Source organism: Scyliorhinus torazame, chromosome 1 (assembly GCF_047496885.1).
Source record: "Scyliorhinus torazame isolate Kashiwa2021f chromosome 1, sScyTor2.1, whole genome shotgun sequence".
In the NCBI taxonomy this organism is placed as follows: Eukaryota; Metazoa; Chordata; class Chondrichthyes; order Carcharhiniformes; family Scyliorhinidae; genus Scyliorhinus; species Scyliorhinus torazame.
Window position 1 is genome coordinate 376,491,499 of NC_092707.1, and position 22,054 is coordinate 376,513,552.

General features: G+C 45.0%; 1 protein-coding gene across 1 annotated transcript in view; it reads left to right on the plus strand.

Moving 5' to 3' along the window:
- Positions 1-22,054, plus strand: part of mtr (5-methyltetrahydrofolate-homocysteine methyltransferase) — a 216,812-nt gene that overhangs the window by 11,631 nt on the left and 183,127 nt on the right. The window contains exons 5-6 of the mRNA XM_072511770.1: positions 2,235-2,327; positions 7,472-7,578. Coding sequence (XP_072367871.1) covers positions 2,235-2,327; positions 7,472-7,578 — 200 coding nt within the window. The remainder of the gene's footprint in view (positions 1-2,234; positions 2,328-7,471; positions 7,579-22,054) is intronic.

The following is a 22,054-nucleotide window of genomic DNA, read 5'->3' on the forward strand; positions in this document are numbered from 1 at the left end:
GGCTTCCTCCGGGTGCTCCGGTTTCCTCCCGCAAGTCCCGAAAGACGTGTTGTTAGGTAATTTGGACATTCTGAATTCTCCCTCAGTGTATCCGAACAGGCGCCGGAATGTGGCGACTAGGGGCTTTTCACAGTAACTTCATTGCAGTGTTAATGTAAGCTTACTTGTGACAATAAAGATTATTATTATTATACTTCTGTATATATTGGACCCCCTGGGATGGATTGGAGGGATTATGGGGATATTAGAGGAATTTGTCCAGATTTTGAGATACAAATTGAATATGGGTATGAATGAGATCTTTGCGATCCAGGCAAGGGGGCAGGAGGAGAGATTGGGTGAGATGCCGTACAAGGTGGTGGGAGGGAGCTTTTGATATTTGGGATTCCAGGTGGCGTGGAGTGGGAGCAGCTGCATCAACTGAATTTGGGACAACTGGCAGATCAGATGAGGGGGGACTTTTGGAGGTGGGATGCGCTGTCTGTTGTTGTCAATATTTGATAAATTAATATACAAGATAGACGCCAAGAAATCGGATCAAGATTCAGGAGAAACTTCTTCGCACCTAGAGAGGGGTGAGAATGTGGAACTTGCTACCATAGGGAATAGTTGATATCAATGGTGTAACTATATTTAAGGAAACCTGGATAAGCTTGTGAGAGAGAAGCAAACAAGAGTTATGCTGATAGGTTTTGATGAGGAATGGGAGCAGGCTCGTGAAGCGAAAGAACTAGCATGGAACAGCTGATATGTTGCACATTTTATTCATCTTCACCTTGATCCTTCGACTTGTGAATATTAAATAGTTGCAAACAGATGAAGTAATATATCAAGTTAGAGCTACAGTATACAACAATATGGAATTGCAGCACCCATGGTCTCCCACTCTGCTTCATAACTGATCTCAGCTGCAAAGATATGCTGGGCAGCAGCCAGAGGAGAGAGAAAAATGTGTCTGAACACATTAAACCTGAAAGTATCATTGGAATGAACATTGGAATCATTTCAATATTTTGAACTGAAATACAAATCCACTACCTATTTGCAAGTTAAAAAAACCTTAAATCACAAGAGATTAAACCAAATCTTAAACCTGCAGGTATATGTCCTGGCACGGTAGCACAGTGGTTAGCACTGTTGCTTCACAGCTCCAGGGTCCCAAGTCCGATTCCCGGCTTCTGCTTGTCCGCCCTGTGTCTGTGCGGGTTTCCTCCGGGTGCTCTGATTACTTCGCACAAGTCCCGAAAGACGTGCTTGTTAGGTGAATTGGATATTCTAAATTCTCCCTCTGTGTACCCAAACAGGCACCGGAATGTGGCGACTAGGGGCTTTTCACAGTAACTGCAGTGTTAATGTGGGCCTACTTGTGACAATAAAGATTATTATATTATATGTATATATAACTAGGGTATTTTAGAAGCCTGAGCCATGATCACAGTTCCTACACCCAAGTCAAGAAGTGATCTTGATGCCATAATCGACGAATCCCATTGCTATATGGAGATTGCTATAAAAATAGGGTGCAAAATAAAAGCTTGGAGCAAAACAAAAGTTGCTTTAAAGTGCTTAACAAGCCATGTACCTATATTTTGTTCCAGTGAGAAAATTTGAGTATGTTATCTTTTTTATACAAACAAAAACAAACCTTGTGAATAACAAATATCTTATAGCACCAAAATGTTCTGAATATGGACTGTGTTAGAGCATCATACTAAAAGTAAATTCACCTATATGTATGGTATGTTTAATTCCAAAATCAGATCCGGGTATTTAGGAGAGAAGGTAGGAAACACTTGTTCACACACAGGTGCTAAATCTGAGATCAATAGATTTTTGCTTGTGAAGGTTTTTTAAGGGCCACGGGGTAAAGGCAGGTAATTTGACTTGAGATACAGATCAGCTGTGATCTCAATGCATGGCAGAATATGCTTGAGGGCCTGAGTAACCAAATCCTGTTCCTGTGTGAATTTGACTTCAAAGGCAAAGTAAGTATGTATGTACATAGGGGCTGGATCCTCCGCTTTGGGATTCTCCTTTGCGCCAGCAGCCAGGAGATTTTCCGAAACCGTCGGGCAGCCCACATTGGGAAATCCTATTGGCCGGCTGGCAAGGTGGTTCTGGTGCGGCGGGACGGAGAATCCCACCCAGGGTTCCTTTATACAGGTGTTTTGTTAGGGTTGTATCCTGTTTGTAAAATTTTGCATTGTGCCACTAACCTATGTCGTTTGTCACAGGTATCCGAAGATTTGTGGCAGGTGCAATGGGACCAACCAACAAAACACTGTCAGTATCGCCATCTGTGGAGAGACCAGACTACAGAAATATAAGTATGAAAATAGTATCCATGTTAGTGAAAAATTTTGGACAGTTTTTTAATTCATTCACAGGATGTGGGCATCGCTGACCAAGCCAGCATTTGTTGCCTTTCAGAAGGTAGTGGTGAGCTGCCTTCTTGAACCTCTGCTGTCCTTGAGGTGCAGGTGCATCCACAGTGCTGTTAGGGAGGGAATTCAGGATTTTAATCCAGCGACAGTAAAGGACCGGCGATCTATTTCGAAGCCATGATGGTGAGTGACTTGGAGGGGAACCTCCAGTTGGTGGGTTCCCAGGTATCTGCTGCTCTTGTCCTTCTTCCAGATCAGTGTTTTTCAAACTTTTCTTCCCGGGACCCACTTTTGGCAACCGGCTGACTTTCGGGATCCATGCTGGCTGACCTTCACGGCCCATGTTGACCGACTTTTGTGATACCCGTCACATTTGCTTACCTTTAATGCGAAAGCAGAGCCTGATTGATCTCACTTGAATCAGGTTCAAAGGAGGAGAAGGCAATGTGCATATCAGGTGCAGACTTCAGCCAGTTCCTTTGTGCCGTCTTCATCTTTATGAAAACAGAAAATTCAACCTCGCACATGTAGTTCCTCATGAAGGACAATAGCAACAAAATGCTTGTTTTACTCAGCACTGGATACCCCTAGGAGATGCTACACCAGAATGCTGAAAGCCTCATGGGCTTTTGACGTGTTTTTAATGTGGTATCACAGGTTAGCTACAGCAGCGTAATCCTTTCATTTGGAGTCAGCTGCAAGTTAATAACTAACTCTGGGATCCCAACCTCAAAAGGAATTTTTCACCCACCATTTCTTTTTCAAAATCTGAAACTTCCCTTCTCATTTGCCAGAACCTACCTGCATATAATACACTTGGACTTTGCATCCTTATTTGCATTGGCACAGTTGACAAAACCAGATCTCAAGAAATTATCTTTATACTGCTTTGTTCCCGGGTTAAGTTTCTTCTTTGCAGGATGTGAACCTGAGGCGCTGGAGCTCTATAAAGCGTTAACACTAAAACTGCTCTGGCCTGCCCTGGGCTCTCCTCAGCCCCTCTCTCCAGCAAATTCTGCCGTGAGATCTTGTCCAATAGGTAAACTGCCTGTTTGAGTCTCTGGCCATCTCTTACTTTTAAGAAAACCATTCATCTTCACAGTTCACTTGGCTTGCTTACCTGCAGCTGGAAAATGGAAGCAACACTGCTCTGTAATTTAGCGGCAAAAGCACGTACCTGGAGAGTGCTTGACGTCAAGTGTACATGCTGGGCACGTGAATTGCTCTCTGTTGCCGCTTCATACTGGAAGATTTCACACAGCCTCATTTATTTCCACTTTAAAAAGAGGCAGTGGTTGCCATTCTCTATGTAAAAGCTTGTAGTGGCTTTGCATTGAATCATAAAATCCCTGCAGTGCAGAACTTTGAAAAAGGGCATTGTTACTAAATATTTACCTCGCAACCCATGAATGAATGCTGTGCATTAAATGTTCACCAGGATAATGTCTCTCCGGTAAGAAAGGACACATATTATCTTATTTTCATATTGATTATCACAAAATGACTTGCCACAATCAAAAAATGCTAATTTAAATAACCTCCAAGCAGTTTCTACTCCTTTATGCCAGAGTGCAGAAATAATGATATCTTCTTAATTCCTTGGTGATGGGTTAATCATTTTTTTGATTGAATCTAAAAGCATCACAGCCTCTCTCCAATGATTGGTCTTACTAAAACCACTGATGAAGAGGTTGGAAACTCCAACGTCCAATACTTTGAATCAAGTTTGCATAATGACATAAAAATCAGCTCGCTCAGACATTGCTTTTGGCCACAATGCCAAGTACTTCAGAAGGAGTTCATACTCAACAGTACCAGTTTCCATTGCCATAAAACTAAAAGTGATTTAGCCACATCACGAGTAGACAGTAGTTTTCCCATTATGTTTACTTCAAAACAAGTTTTAATACCATTCTACTTTCAATTTCTTCCACTCTTTGGTGTAACTTTAGCTACTGTTGAAATATCACCCAACGTATCACCCGTTTGGCTTTGCGCGAACTCCGCACTTGTTCTGGCTGCCCGGCTGTGAATGAAGGAAACAAAAAGCCGATGTCGCCCCTGTGAGCAGTTATTTCTTGTTTAATGTTTGCTGCTTTCCTCCTGCTTCCATTATTCTGTTGGTGCTCAGTTGACATTGAAAAATTTTTGACGGGATGCACAGCTGCAGGGCAGCGCAGCAGGATAAAAGCCTCGCTGCGACTTGATGAGGTGCGAGCAGAAACCCAATGACATGCTGCTAACGGGGGACAATACCGTGGGGGGTCTAAGCCGACATAATGAGTCAGTGGTGCAAGAGACTGCTTTCTTTAACCTCCACCTCCGACTAAATATCAGCTCAGCACCATAACTTCACCGAGAGTGAAAGGGTGCTATACGACAATAACATTCTCCAAGTTTCTAGCCCTTTGGGGCTTTACCGCAATTCACATTTACCGCACTGACAGAAGCCTTGGAAGGGGCGTCAGGTTGGGCGCTTCTCCTGAGATCAGGACCACCCCGGGAACTGGGTGACCAATTGTTCCGCGACCCTTCTGACACCCGCCTGCTATTCACCCGCGGGTCGTGACCTGCACTTTGAAAAACCCTGTTCTAGATGATAGTGATCATGGGTTTGGAAGTGCTGCCTTGGTGATTTCCTGCAGTGCATCTTAGAATCATAGAATTTACAGTGCAGAAGGAGGCCATTCGGCCCATCGAGTCTGCACCGGTCCTTGGAAAGAGCACCCTACCCAACCCCACACCTCCACCCTATCCCAGTAACCCCACCCAACCTTTTTGGACAGTAAGGGCAATTTAGCTTGGCCAATCCACCTAACAAGCGCATCTTTGGACTATGGGAGGAAACCAGAGCACCCGGAGGAAACCCACGCAGACATGGGGAGAACGTGCAGACTCGCACAGACAGTGACCCAATGTTTGTGGAAGGGATAGCAATCAAGCGGACTGCTTTGCCCTGGATGGTGTTGAGCTTCTTAAGTGTTGTTGACCCTGCACTCATCCAGGCAAGTGCAGTGTATTCCATCACATTTGTGACTTGTGATGGACAGGCTTTGGGGAGTCAGCTGGTGAGTTATTTGCCACAGGATTCCTAGCCTTTGACCTTCCTGGTAGCCACACTATTTATATGACTCGACCAGTTCAGTTACTGGTCAATGGTAACCCAATGATGTTGATAGCAGGGGATTCTGCGATGGTAATGGCATTGAATGTCATGGGACAATGGTTAGATCCTCTCTTGTTAGAGAGGTAATTGTTTGGCATTTGTGTGGGGTAAATGTTATTTGCCACTGTCAGTTTAAAAGTATTAAATTGGTCGCTAGAAATTGGAACTGCTTTAATGATTATATTTAAAACTGCAAATGCTGCTGCAGAATTGGCTGCTCCCAGTTGTACAGCTTTCTATGCAATAATCGTTATCTTGATTTTATGACACCCGCAACATAAAAGCAGTGATATACCAAAAATTCACATTCCACATTACTTAACTTATGAGATAATAAGTTGCTGATAGAATAGACATAGAATTTACAGTGCAGAAGGAGGCCATTTGGCCCATCTAGTTTGCACCAGCCCCTGGAAAAAGCAATCCACTTAAACTCACACCTCCACTCCATACCCGTAACCCAGCAACCCCACCCAACCCTTTTGGACACTAAGGACAATTTAGTATGGCCAATCCACCCAACCTGCACAGGTTTGGACTGTGGGAGGAAACTGGAGCACCCGGACGAAACCCACGCAGACACTAGGAGAACATGCAGACTCTGCACAGACTGTGACCCAAGCTGGGAATCGAACATGGAACCCTGAAGCTGTGAAGCGACAGTGCTATGCACTGTGCTATCCTGCCGCCTATGTGCTGCTATGCCGCCCATGTGCTACCATGCCGCCCTGTTTACTAACAATAGGTTCTCATAGGCTGTTTTGTTTGTTCCTAAAATGTTTCAGAGATACTAACTTAATTGCTGTTGTATATTACATATTGTAAACTTTTGTGCTAAATGATGTGTTAGGATGGTAACTTGAAAGGTCATTTGATAGAAACATACAATATTTTGAAGGGGCTTGACCATTGTGAGGTTGTTTCCCCTGGCTAGAGAATCTAGAATACCGAGGTACAGTATTGGGATAAGGGGTTAGCCATTTCGGTCTGAGATAAAGGTTGTGAATCTTTGGAATTGCCTGCCTTGTTGATGCTCCATTATTGAGTATTTAAATTGGGATAGACATATTTCTCAGGGAGTCCAGTGATACAGAGAGTGGATATAAAAGTGGAATTATGGTAGAATCTTAGCATTAAATGGCGGAGCAGGTTTGAGGGACCATGTGGTTTGCTCTTATTTCTTATGTGCTTCATAGCTGTTTATAGGATATATCTAGTACCATGTTGCCATACAATAATAAAGACATAATTTGACCTGAATACAATCAGCAAAGAGCTGCACATCACAAACCTAGAATCAAACTCCTGAGCTACATGGAAAGGCTGCAGAATCTAATTACTTAAAATAGAGAAGACTGAGAGGGGACCATATTGAAGATCTTTTAAGGTGGAGATAAATTGAAGCTTGAGGAACTGTTTATTATCACTCAGAGTGATAATGAGGAGCATAGGATGGAACTCAGAAGAGGAATAAATGAATAAGTTTACAGTAAGTATTGGATGCTTAGAATTCTTGCAAGAGTTGGACAGCTTTTTGTTGAGGAATCAATAAGTGGACTGTAGGTACTAAGTTGTGCATTTATTTTCAAACTTTACCAGCTACATGTACTGAAATTTTCTGATCACATCCTGCACATCACAGGAATAAAAGCAGTAGTCCATTCAATCACTTGATTCTAATCCACCATTCATAGCTGATCTGCATCTCAACTCTTTTTACCTCGTATCCTTTTGATAGTCTCAGCTAACACAAATCTATCTCTTTTAGTCTTTTAAACTTCAACTCTTCCTGTACCTAGACTTTTTTGGGGAGAGAATTCCAAATTTACACCCCTTTCTGTGGAAAATATGCTCCCGCATTTTGCTCCTAAACAGCCTAGCTGTTCCATGGAGTTTCACTATCAATAAATTTGTTTTACAGCATTTGAAGAGTTGGTTGAAGCTTATGAAGAACAGGCCAGAGGCTTACTCGATGGTGGTATTGACCTACTCCTGGTGGAGACAATTTTTGATACGGCAAATGCAAAGGTAACACCCAATTCGGAAAGTATCATAATGGAAATCCTGCAGCTATTTATTAATATTGGCTTTCATTTCAAATCCTGGTGTTTTGAATATTCATCCGTATTCAGAAATCCTATCAAGAAAATGTAATTTTCTTTTCACTTTGGCAAACTGCGTTAGAGCATGCCATGACCCAGCAGGTCATGGCTTATCAGCATTCACAAAGGAGAGGGACATGCTGATTGGCGGTGTCTCAGAGGGATGTGTAAACACTTTAGAACAGATCGTTATTACGAGGGAGGAAGTGTTCGGTGTGTTAAAAAGCATTAAGGTAGACAAATCCCCAGGGCCAGATGCCATCTATCCCAGATTACTGAGGAAGGCAAGAGATGAAATTGCTGGGCCTCTGACAGAAATCTTTGTGTCTTCATTGGCCACAGGTGAGATCCCAGAGGATTGGAGGATAGCCAATGTTGTACCATTATTTAAGAAGGGTTGCAAGGATATTCCAAATAATTATAGGCCAGTGAGCTTGACGTCAGTGATAGTGAAATTGTTGGAAAAGATTCTCAGGGATAAGATCTATGCACATTTGGAATTGAATGGTCTTATTAACGACAGACAGCATGGTTTTATACGAGGGAGGTCATGTCTCACTAATTTGATTGAATTCTTTGAGGAGGTGACAAAAATGATTGACATGGGAAAGGCTGTGGATGTTGTCTATATGGACGAGGAAAGCATTTGATAAGGTCCCTCATGGCAGGCTGATGCAAAAGATTAGATCACATGGGGTCTTGGGTGAACTAGCTGGATGGATCCACAACTGGCTTGGCCAGAGAAGACAAGAGTGTAGCAGTGGAAGGATGTTTTTCCGAATGGAGGTCTGTAACTAATAGTGTTCCGCAGGGATCCGTTCTGGGACCTCTGCTCTTTATAATATATATAAATGACTTGGAAGAAAACATAGTGGGTCTGATTAGCAAGTTTGCGGATGAAACTAAGATTGCAGGAGTTGCGGATAGTGATGAAGATTGTCAGAGAATACAACAGGATATAGATAGACAGCAAAATTGGGCCGAGAAATGGCAAATGGAATTTAATCCGGACAAATGCGAGGTGATGCATTTTGGTAGATCCAATTTCAGGTGGGAGCTATAAAATAAATGGCAGTACCATCAGGAGCATAGAGACACAGAGATCTGGGTGTGAAGGTCCACAGATCCTTAAAAATGGCAGCACAGGTGCAAATGGTGGTAAAGAAAGCATATGGCATGCTTGCCTTCATAGGACGAAGTAGCGAGTATAAATGCTCGAAAATTATGTTACAACTATATAGAACGTTGGTTCGGCCACATTTGGAATACTGTGTCCAATTCTGGTCACCACACTACCAGAAGGACGTGGAGGCTTTGGAGAGAGTACAGAAAAGGTTTACCAGGTATGGAGGGTATTAGCTATGAGGAGAGATTGAATAAACTGGGATTGTTCTTCCTAGAGAGAAGGAGGCTGAGGGGTGACCTTGTTGAATCCCAAATTTCTTTCTCCGTCAGTCTGGCCTCAATAAAAGTCGAGATGGATTTGCAAATAAAAAGAAGTTATTTTATTCAGCTTGCAAGCTACCTAGTCCACAGTGATACAGACAACATGTTGCTGTCTGCAGTCCCGGGAACTAAGTGAAGGTCCCAGACAAAGAAATCAGTACTCATACATTCAAATGGCATCAAGTTTCACATACTCGACACCCATAGGTCATCCTATGTCCCTCCTGACTTGTTTGATCTATTCTGATTGGCTCACTTCCAATCCCTTTCTCCGGCCCCTATCAATGCAGCATCACTCTCATAGACACACCTCTTCCTGCTTTTTCCATGCGGTCTCAAATCCCTTTGTCTCTACCTTCCAGAATCAAAGTGGCTTATTTCTACATTACATTAACTAATATCTCTAAAGTAACTATTTTATATCACATTCGTCATTCCCTCCTTTTATCATTCCATGATAACCGAACTATCCAATCCATAGCTACGGTTCCTCATCTAAAAAGATCCGTCGCTGCATTTCCAATTCCTGTCTTAGCCCCCCTTCATCTGCTTCACCCTCATGGATTTTAACAGTTAAATTTTTTTGGGCGGTGATTGGGGCGGTGATCTGATCCAGTGCACCCCGCATTCTACCGATCACACATTTAAGGATGGCCAGGCCCACAAAGATGCAGCCAATAGCTACCACTAGATACATGGCCATATTTATCAACCAGTCCTTCCATCCTCCAAATCCCCAGTTACCCCAAGAGCCAGGATCCTGCATCCCGTCCAAGTGATCCCGTATGCGATCCATAAATTTAGTGATGTTAGCGGTCAAGTCCTGAACTCCCATGATACACTTGCCCTGTACTATGGCGCATACCCCACCCTCACGGGCCAGAAGATAGTCAAGAGCATACCGGTTCTGCATTGCAAACAACCGTAGCTGAGACAACTCCTTGGTTATTGCCCCGAGGGCTCCCAAGGTTTCATTTCCCAAGATGGTAAGGCCACAAATAAAATAATTCCGATCACTGACAGCCAAGGAACCCCCCACACCTCCCAGTGTCAATACGCTCAGAATGCCCCACCCGGCTGAGTGGCCCCGGTTGGGTGCAAGAACCTGAGGTTTTTTCCAGTTCTCGCAAAATTCAGCAGAGACTGCCCGGCGTGCTAACTGATTATGCAGGTTCCACGCCGAAGGGCAGGGGACTGTGGTAGGGACTAGAGTCCCTATAGCAATTCGGTGGGGAAATGGGGGTGACAAAACGTTGGTCGCTGTACCATTAAATAAAAAGTAGTATCCTTGTTCCGTGTGCAGGCTAGCATCACAATCAGCATATCGGTTGCGTAAGGACCCCCCAGTAGCCCAGTTTATCCAACTTTGAAATGCCCATTCGGGCCGCCCAGCAATGCGGAAAGCCCTAGTCCCAACAGTGATATGAGAGACATTCGCCCAGCCACAGAGGAGCTGGAGGCCGGCGTTCAATGGAACGCAAGTGGTGTTGTAACAAACGCATTGGCCAGACGCCTGGGTGATATGGCACCTCCTGTCCGTACAGGTGGGAAACAGACATGTTATATTTGTGTCCACCTCTACCAGCAAACAGCCATATCCGTCACTGCTGAAGCAATTCTCGTACGACCAGGAATCCCTATTGGGAGTGAAGTGGCTAGGTATGTACGCCCTCCACCGTCGCAGCCTATCGTACTGTGAATGGGAATTATCCCGAGGAAGGGGAAGGCAAATAGCCGGTGGTGCTGAACCCGGATCGTAAGGAAGAGTGACCTGATCGGGCAGTGATTCGGAATGCTGACAATCAACCACCGTTTGGGGAGTGCCCCAAAGCGGTGAAACAGAAAATAACCTAGACACCGCTGCGGGGTTTGGGTAGCAGACAACCCGTCCCTGGCCATACAGGCGGTGGTAAATCTGGTAGAAGAGATTCATACTACCCGGGTTTTCCTCAGTTTGGCCTTTAATTAACTTAAGTGTATCTCCCGGTAACCTACGTTCTAGCTGTACTTCCCTTCTCATACGCCCCGTCCTCTCTCTAGTCCCTTTCTCTTTCTCATAGCCTCTTCCTACACTCTTCTGACAGCCTGATTTTACCTTTATTGTACCACTCTTAACACATCCAAAATCAAATTTACATGTATTCCAAAAACAAGGCAATGTCCATATAATGTTCCCTTCCCATCGCCGGGACCGGTGCAACTGCTTCATGACTCCTGCATTCTCCTTAACTTTGATGACCTTCCATGAGTCGATACCATGTCCTCGTATATGGGGGCAGCGAAGAACATCACCTTTGCATAGGTGATGTATCCTTGTAGATTGGTTGGGGCTACACAGATACATAATATTCCCCTTTTCCATGTCCATCGCCAATAACACGCCAAGCGAAGTGAGGCCAAATATCAGACAGACGATGCGTAGCCACTCCATCATGCTCCACACCTGTAAAATAGCACTGGAGAAGGGAGGCAGGTTAGTATCTGACCTTTTACAGTAGTGGAGATGGACTCAATTTACAGTGATGTAGGTGGACCCAAGCACTTCGCCCCTCCACTTTAACTGCTGTGGGGGTGGTAAGGAGAACTTGGAAGGGCCCGACCCATCGCGGCTCCGACCCCTTCCTAGTCCAATTTTTGACCATGACATAACTACCGGGCTGGACTGAAAGTGAGCTAGGTACTGGGGGCAATGGCTGGTGAGCCGCGCGGACCTGGCCATGGAGTTCCTTGAGCACTTGCGTGAGGGCTAGAACATAGGTGGTCATTTCTTCAGTCATCTGATGAAACTGAACCAGTCTGGGAACCTGCAGGCTCCAGGGAGTTCTAAGAGGCCTGCCATAAAGAATCTCGGCGGGAGAGAGCCGGGCCGGTCCCGCAGGTGTAACCCGCAGCTGGAAGAGGGCAACGGGGAGCAACTTAAGCCATGTCAGTCCCGTGTCTGCTCTTAATTTAGCCAATTTAGTTTTGAGGGTCTGATTGTGTCTCTCAACCAACCCGGCCGCCTGCGGTCTGTAAGCACAGTGTAACTGCTGGCGTATGCCCAACTGGGAGCAAAACTCCTTGTTAATTTGTCCAATAAAATGAGGCCCATTATCAGAACTTAACTGAGCTGGTATACCGTACCGGGGAATGATTTCCCTCATCAAGACTTTAACCACAGTAGCAGCTTTATTATCGATAGTCGGATACGCCTCGACCCATCTGCTGAACACATCCACAATGACCAAAACATATTTGTAACATTGACACCTTTCCAACTCAATGTAATCCATTTGGAGCGTCTCAAAGGGACCACTGGGCAACGGAGTTTGCCCCTTCCCACAAGGGATACCTTTTCCGGTGTTATATTGCTGACAAATCAAACACCGATTACTGATACTTTGGGCCAACCACTGCATTTTAGGGTGCCACCAAGTGTCCAGCAACAAATCACTAGTCCCTCGAGCCCCACAATGAGTTGCAAAGTGTACACATTCAATGACCCATAAAGCCAGCACATCAGACATACAAGTCTGATGTGCAGGCGTGGTCCATAAAGAGGAAACAGAATCATATGTACAACCTAACCGTTTCCACATTTGTTTATCACTCTCAGGAGCGTCCTCCTGTAACCTTATGACGCCTTGGATGGTTGGCATTGACTTGTCAGAAGCAGACATATTTATAGTAGATCGTTTAGTCTGACTTAACATCTTAGGCACCATCACTTGCTGAATTTGCACGGCTGTTCGCGCTGCACAATCTGCTCGTTCATTACCAACGTCAACTGGGGTTGTACCATTCGTGTGGGCAGCGCATTTAATAACGGAAATCTGCGCGGGCATAAGGAGGGCCTGCAGTAGGTCATTAACTAAACCCCGGTTGGATATTTCTGTGCCTGCCGAGGTAGGGAATCCCCTATCCTTCCAGAGTTGTCCGAAGTCATGAACTACCCCAAAAGCATATCGGGAGTCAGTGTAGATATTTACCCGGCGATCTCCCCCAAGTATACATGCACGGGTGAGGGCAAAAAGTTCGGCTTGTTGTGCTGAGTAAGGGGTCTGGAAAGCTGCCGCTCCTAGAATCAGACCATCCTGATCTATGATTGCATAACCGGACAGTCTCCGGCCAGTGGGGCTTACTAATGCACTGCCATCAACATACATAATCATGTCAGGTTGTTCTAACGGAATATCACTCAGATCGTCCCTTATTGTTGTAGTTTCCTGAATCAAGGCTAAACAGTCGTGACCAGGCGCGTCCTCATGGACAGGGGGACCGCTAAGAAAACAGGCTGGATTGATCGTGATACAGTATTTAAATGTCAGACGTGGATTGTTCAAAAGGTATATCTCATACCTATTCTGACGAGCTGCGGTAAGATGCTGAGTCTGCAGTTGCCCCAATAGTGCGATTACCGAGTGGGAGCTATACACCGTAATATCCTGTTGGAGAGTGATGTTGGCAGCAGCCTGCAAACTATTGTATATCGCTGCCAAGATCTGGGTGCAAACAGGGTGGCCCAACGCCACTGGGTCGAGTTTGGAAGAGTAATATGCTACGGGCCGGTGCTTGTCCCCATGTTGCTGGGTGAGTACCGCTGTTGAACATCCTTCCAGAACAGTACAGTATATCTGGAATGGTCGGTCGTATAGGGGCCTACCGAGGGCCGGTGCTTGTAGCAAGGCCTGCTTCAGGCAACGGAAGGCCTCGAGTGCCTCGGTGGTGAGAATAAAGTTTCCCTCTTTACTCGTGTAAGGCGTCAACAGCTTTGTATAGACAGCGATGTTTGGTATCCACTGCCGACAATAATTCACCATACCCAGCCAATGACGAACCTCCTTGGCTATTGTAGGGGCGGGGAATTGGCATATTGGTTCAATCCTACTGGGTTCGAGACTTCTTTCTGTGGCTGTAAGTAAAACTCCTAAGAACTTAACTTTTCTCTGAGCCACCAAGACCTTTGCTTGTGAAACAACATAACCCAACGAGGATAGGTGGTTCAATAATTGGATCACATCATCCCTATTACTGGGCTTGTCAGGACTTGCCACCAATATGTCATCTACATACTGCACCAGAGTGGAACCATGCTCCAATGTCAAGGCCTGGAGTTGGGTCTGCAGACATCTGGAGAAGAGTGTAGGTGAATTGACGAACCCCTGTGGCAGTCGGGTCCAGGTATACTGCTGTCCATTGTAAGTGAAGGCAAACAAATATTGACCTTCAGTCGCAAGTGGGAGGGCAAAGAAGGCGTGCTGAAGGTCAATTACGGCGAAGACCCGGGCTTGAGCTGGAATTTGAGCCAGTATTTGGGCAGGGTTAGGGACGAGAGCATGTAACGGCTGTGCGATGGCATTAATTGAACGTAAATCCTGTACTAATCGGTACTGGTCTGGTTTGGCTGGTTTAGGCACAGCAAGTATGGGGGTGTTACATTCTGATTGGCAAGGGACCAAAATACCCTGTTTCAACAGTTCTTGAATTAATTTATCTATTGATGGAGCAGCTTGAGATTTCAGGGGGTATTGCCGAATGGAAGGTAGCTTTACATGATCCTTAATCATCACCTTGATAGGTGTAACATTTGTCTTTCCCACTTGTGATGGATATTCCGCCCAGACCTGTGGATTGACATATTCCAACACATCATGTCCCCTGTGATGCTGCAGTCGAGTGTTAATCGTTTCAGGGACCTCAAAATATTTTATGGTAGTGCCATCCGGCATGACTTGAAGTGCGTAGTCTGTTGGATCCGAATGATCCACTGCCCTCCTGACCATTCGCCCCATATCCCTGGCATGGTACTGGCTGTACCTTCTTTTCCCGTGACTGTGGCTGTAACCTTGACTGGCCATTCGGTCTCAAGTAATGGCCGGTATTTGTCCTCCAACTCCCTGTTTCGTCAGTTGTGTCATAGGCCAGGGTAACGTGATGCAGTGACTGTTCAACGTCTAACGTCCACCACTGGGGGGTGATAGAAATATAGCACTGTTGTCTCATCCTCCATGATGTAACCGTTACCCCCTCATCTCCGCATTCTAGCTGTAGCTGGAAGATACACAGTAAATCTCGGGCCAACAAGTTACAGTCCAATCCAGTAGTCACTACAAACTGATGCTCTTCAGACTTATTCTCGTAAGTGACTGTCACAGGTTCAGAAATAGGATACTCACACACCTGTCCTTGGAACCCTGACAATTGCTGCGTGTGGTCGGATAATGGTAATTTAAGTGCTGATTGCACAGAAGACATGGCTGCCCCGGTGTCGATTACAAATGAGTGATGTTGATCTCCTATCTGCAGAGAGATAATAGGTTCCCTGTCCGGTTGGAGAGTCCTTATGGCTAAATTAGCTAGTCAATCCTGTGTTGGGAAAGGGTTTTCCTGGGAGAAGTCAGTGTATCTCATCTGTCCTCCCCTTGGTGGGTACCCTCTCCTTTGGGTCGGATAATCTCCTTCTACTGCCTGTCTTTTAAAGGGGCATTCCTGTTGCCAGTGATCTACACGGCCGCAATTAAAACATGCATTGCTCCCTCTATTTCTGCCCCGTCCTCTTCTTCCAGTAGACCAATGGCCCCTCAGAGGGGGCTGCGGTTGTAGAGCTGTTGATTCGTTCGGTGGGCCATAAAAATGGGGTGAGGGTCCCTTTGGGTGGGTTTGGTATCCTCCTCTTCGCTGATCCACGCACCCAAAGTCACTATATTGGGGCTCCTGCTGGTAAACTACCATTTCTGCCGCTTGTTGGGGTCGCAGATCATCCTTTTTCATTACATACTCAGTCTTAACCTTTGTAACTGAGTCTCCTTCTTGGCCTACACCCTCCTTCCAGTAAAATCTGACTGCCCTTGCCATCTGGGAAGGGTCGTTCTCTGTCCAATTCATGTTATTACATTTCACAGCAGTAACCACAGAAGGTGGTAGGCAATGCATTAACATAGCACAGTATTGAGGGGAATTCTGACCATTTTGATACAGCAAATCGCCTGACTGCCCCCGGTAGATTTCATTAAAACGCTCCAGAAATTCCTCTGGCTCTTCAGTCTTCTTAGGTTTTAGGTCTAAGATAACAGAAAGATTTATGGGCCTTTGAAATGTGCTATTCAACGCATTCAAGATCTGTGTCCTTCTATCGTCGTCTAACGCATAGGCCTGCTGGAGTGCGGCATGACTAGCATAATTCAGGTGGTTAAGATAATTGCGGTACTCTGCTGGGGTTAAAATCTGCTGGACTAGGGCCCAGAGGTCCCTTGAATCAGCTTGATAAATTGAGATGGTAGTTCTCAAGGAATCCACGAAGGCAGCAGGAGATTTTTTTCTATCTGGGATTGTAGCCATAATAGCCATCATCTCACTGGGTGTCCATGGGAAGTAAACGTCTATCGTGGGGTTCGCTCCCGCAGTCACTGGGTCGGGGTTTCGCATCTTCCTAATCGGTAACTGTCTCCGAATGTCACCAGGGGGCACTCTAGCTATTTCCCCTGGTTGTTCCAAGACTTTAACGTCTCTCCCTGTCACTAGGGGGAGTTCTTTCTCTTCAAAAGAAGTTGTTTCAGCTTCCTTTGTTCCCGAATCTTGAGGTTTCTCCTTAGTTTGGGGAGACTTAGGTGATATGCTTAATTGTTTCTGGTGAGCGTCAAGCCCCTCTCTCGCTGTCCGAGATCTTGTCCTAGAGCTAACTGGGCTTGTGGGGCAGAGTTCCTTTTGCTCTTCCGGTTGTGAAGTTGGTAAATCAGGACCCACACTATCACCCAAAAGGGCTTGAGTTTCTGGCATATTTGAAATCTGGGGAGCAATGACTGGGTATATATTATTGTACTCTGGTGGTTCTGGAATGAGCGCAGACCATGCTATGGGTGCAGACGGAACTTTTACTGACTTTTCCAAATTATTGAATTTTTCTTCTTCTGTCAATTCAAGGCCAGCCATTGAACTACGGAGCTCATCTCTTGTGTGACCCGGGTCCTTCCTGTCTCTATTTGCTCTTTTTTTAAATGCACATTCCTTTTTCAAGATCTGTAATGTTTTTAGGTTACCCTGTTCACTAATTGGAATCCCCATTTTAAGGGCATTATCCTGCCAGCTGGACAACTTAATCTTATCTTTTTCCTCTTGACAATATTGCCTCCATAATCCAATTAATTCTTTAGCTTTCATACCTTGATTTTTTCTCCAAATTTGTCCCTGGATTTTCTTAACCATTTCTAGGTCTTTGGTTCCCCCTAGTGGCCATTCATCTCCCATTTTAGTTCTTAACTGTGCTGACAATTTTCTAAAATCCTTCGCTTTGTCCGGATACTTATCACATAATATTTGCAGTGGCATGCCTGGATCATTTGTGCTATCCAAGGAATTCCCCATAATCTCAACTAGTCCTCGGAACTGCGTTTTTCGCCACTACAGTCCAAAGAGAAAATATTAGCTTAATCAACTGTATTTTTAACACACACACACATAGAGGTGAACCATTTTCAATTTCAAATGTCACATCGACCTCTCATAACGTAACCCAACCGAATTAACTCACAAATAAAGTTGAACCATTTATATTTTAAATGTCACATCAACAATACAGCCTCCCGCAGCCGAATTAACTCACAAATGAAGTTGAACCATTTATATTTTAAATGTCACATCAACAATACAGCCTACCCCAGCCGAATTAACTCTATGAAATCCCATCAGTTAAAATGCTAATCCCCAGACTGACCTGTGATTTCGTCGAGGCGGTCTTTCTGTGCCAACCGCGAGTGACCAGACTAATCTGACGATAAGAAGAGGGGAACAATCAATGCGCGGTCGTTTTCCAGTTCTACATTGAGGGCCCTTTGTTCCCCATCCTCCTGTTCATAATCAGTCTAATTCTGATTTCGCAGTTGGATCAGGATCGCCCTGAGAAATCCCGGGTTTCGGCACCAAATGTTGAATCCCAAATTTCTTTCTCCGTCAGTCTGGCCTCAATAAAAGTCGAGATGGATTTGCAAATAAAAAGAAGTTATTTTTTTCAGCTTGCAAGCTACCTAGTCCACAGTGATACAGAAAACATGTTGCTGTCTGCAGTCCCGGGAACTAAGTGAAGGTCCCAGACAAAGAGATCAGTACTCATACATTCAAATGGCATCAAGTTTCACATACTCGACACCCATAGGTCATCCTATGTCCCTCCTGACTTGTTTGATCTATTCTGATTGGCTCACTTCCAATCCCTTTCTCCGGCCCCTATCAATGCAGCATCACTCTCATAGAGACACCTCTTCCTGCTTTTTCCATGCGGTCTCAAATCCCTTTGTCTCTACCTTCCAGAATCAAAGTGGCTTATTTCTACATTACATTAACTAATATCTCTAAAGTAACTATTTTATATCACATTCGTCAACCTGATAGAAGTTTATAAAATTATTAGGGGTACAGATGGGGTGAACAGCTGGAGGCTTTTTCCCAGGGCGGAAATGACAATTACAAGGGGGCACAAGTTCAAGGTGAGGGGGGAAAGGTTCAGTGGAGATGTGCGCGGGAAGTTTTTACACAGAGGGTGGTGGTGGCCTGGAATGCACTGCCAAGCGAGGTGGTTGAGGCAGGTACGTTAGCAACCTCTAAGACTTATCTGGATAGGCACATGAACAGACGGGGTATAGAAGGATACAGGCGGTTGGTCTAGATAGCACACGTGATCGGCGCAGGCTTGGAGGGCCGAAGAGCCTGTTCCTGTGCTGTATTGTTCTTTGTCTCACTGCTCTTCATACCCAGTAAAGACCATGAATCTCTTGTGATGTAGGAAGACAAGGCATTTAATATGCACAAAGCATAGCCCCAAAAACAGCAATTAGGTAAATAGCCAGATAACCTGTTTTGGTGGTGTTAATTGAGGGATAAATGTTTGCTACAATACCAAAATAATTCCCCTGTTCTTTGAATAATGTGATAAGATTTTCTACGTCGACCAGAGAGGGACCTTGTTTAAACATCTTGTCTGAAAAACACTACCTTTTAATAGATCAGCATTTCCTCAATATTACACTGAAAGGTCAGTGTTCAAGTTCTCGAGTGGGACGTGAAGCCTGGACTACCTGACTGGGAAGAGAGAGTGCTCCCAGTAAGCCAAATGTAACACCTTAAATTGACGCTTATTATCTTTCTAATAAGATAGACTAATTCTTAATATAGTCCATTCCACAATATATGTTTTCATGTTTACTATATGTTTATATATGTTATATGCTTGGTTTCAGCAGGCATAGTTTAAAAAAAATGTATTTTATTACAAACATGTATCAAAACAGGATACAGCAAACAAACACCCTGGGAAACATGCTTCCCAACAATCAACTACACAGTCTGTACAGACTTTTCCCCTTTTTCACCCCTCCCCTCCCCCATGACGAACAGCCCCTCAAACATGATCACAAACATCCCCCACCTTTCCTCAAACCCCTCTGAAGAGCCCCTTAATTCATTCTTTATCTTCTCCAATTGCAGGAAGACGTGCAGGTCACCCAACCAAGCCGCTACTCCCAGTGGCGATGCCGACTGCCACTCCACCAAATTCGGTTCTGTGCAATCAGAGAGGCGAAGTCCACGACATCGGCCTAACTCCTCTCCATGAGCTCCGGCTTCTCTGTAACCCCAAATATCGCCACCAAAAGGTCCAGGTACACCTCCTGCTCCACTATCCTGGCTAAGACCACGAACATCTTCCCAATTTTTTGCAACCCCAAAACATGTCCGCATGATTCACTGGCCCCCCCGCCCACACCTCTCACACACATCTGCTACCCCCTGAAAGAACCCATTCATTCTCGCCCGAGTCATATGCACCCTGTGCACCACCTTAAACTGTATCAGGCTCATCCTTGCACATGAGGAAGTCCCGTTTACCCTGCGCAGCGCCTCACTCCATACTCCCCAATTGATCTCCCCTCCCAGCTCCACTTTTCAGCAGGCATAGTTGGAGAGAATTTGGATTCATGGGCACTGGTGCTCGCACTGGGGAAAGAGGGAGCTGTACCATTGGGATCGTCTTCAGTTAGACCATGCTGGGACCAGAGATCAGGTAAATTTTATAACTAGAACTGTAAAGAGGGCTTTAAACTAAATAAAGTGGGGAGGGCTCGTGTGGGGGAAATTCGGAAAGTTGACGAGAAAGGACAAGGCAATAATGCAGGGTAGCGATACGGATATAACAATCCGAGTGTGACGGAAAGACACAGGCGCTGCAAACATAAGAGTGTAGCCGGAAATCAGGGGTGGGATTCTCCCAGCCCGGGGCCGGGCCGGAGATACCCGCAACCGGGTCATGCCGCCCCGACGCTGGCACGCGATTCTCCGCAGAGTGGAGAATTGGCACCGGCGCGTTTGGCGCGGCGCCGGTCGCGGGCCGCTATACGCGGCCGGGCTGCCGATTCGTCCAATATATTTAAATCCACCGGAAGCCTGACTTCCAACTCTGAATTCTTTCCTCAAACCAGAGATTACAATAGCTTCAAAATCACTAGTCCCACCCCACAAAAAATCATCGACATGCATCATAAAGATGCCAGAAAGATTTCCTTTATAGTGCCAGTAAAACATTGCAGGATCTGCTTTCAACTGACAACAGCCTAACTTTAACAAAACTGACCATACCGAAAAATACCAGACTCTAGATGCATCATTTAATCCATATACACATTTGTTCAACTTCCAGAGTACCCCTTCTGTGTTAGCTGCTTCTTTAGGAGGACGGAGAAAAATGTCTCTCTGGAGCTGATGCCCCTGCAAAAAGGCAGCTTTTATATCTATAGATTTGCATTCCCATGCCTTTGTGGCTAATAGAGCCAAGAAGATCTTTAAAATAACCTTTCCTGCTGTAGGCGAATCTACCCTTAAATCCTGATCTTCTAAGTTTTCTTCAAATCCCCTTGCCACAAGCCTGGCCTTTGCCTTATAAGTTCCATCCGGAAGAACCTTTTCCGTGCAAATCTATCTGTGGGATAGAGCTCTTTGTCCCCTATCCGGTACTTCCGTGTATACCCCAAATTCACTCCAACTATGCAATTCTTGCTGTTTAGCATCTTTGATAACTTTTTCATCTAATTTATTTGAAGCCACCAAAATCTCAAGTGCATGTGGGCTTCTACTCCTATTAGTATTCGTAGTCTTACTCATGTTCCGAGATCTTGACAAACTACATCCCCTCTCCCGCCTGGTATCTCGTTCTGTATTGCTACTGCTTGATCTTTCCCTTCTGCTGTGGGATGTCCTTTCAATAGTTCTTGACCTTTTCCTGCGGACCTGTTCACTATCTGATGTACTATCTGAACTGGCACTGCGTTTCTGTGCCCTCCATTTTTGAACTTTGTTTTCCCAATCCATTGTCTTGACTCCTTCCCCTGAATGCTGTACATTCAACCAATGTTTGTACTTTCCAGTGGCATACCCTGCTCTACTAATAACAGTTGCATCCTTCCATTGACTAGACCTTTCAGGCAAATATGTCACTTTTGTACCAACTTTTGGCAGTTGCCCTTTCGGAAAAATGGCCTGTTCTTTCATCAGAAGGGTTGTATTCCTCCACAGAAACCCTGTCTATATCAGTTAATTGGTCCTCATAGTTCTGTAACACATGCGTACCAGATGACTCTGGTTCCTCGTCATGTCTGTCTGCTCTGTCTAAATTTGAAAATTTGTAATCAGTACCCATTATCCTTGATGAATGTACCCTAACAGTTTGATTACCATGATGCAAAATAATTGTTTTGCCATCTATGCCTATGATCTTCCCTGGGCCTTTCCATTCATTAGAATTGTCTCTCTTATAGTATACCATGTGTCCTTGCTGAAAAACAGCATCTGATGGCCGGACGTTATGTCTTAAAGCTCTGCAAATTATTTCAGAGACTTCTTCCAAAAAAGCTTTTCTACTGCTATGTAATGCATTTAAATGTTCAGCAAAACCAGAGCTAATTGTAGTACCCTCCCAAGCTGGAGGCTGGTCATCC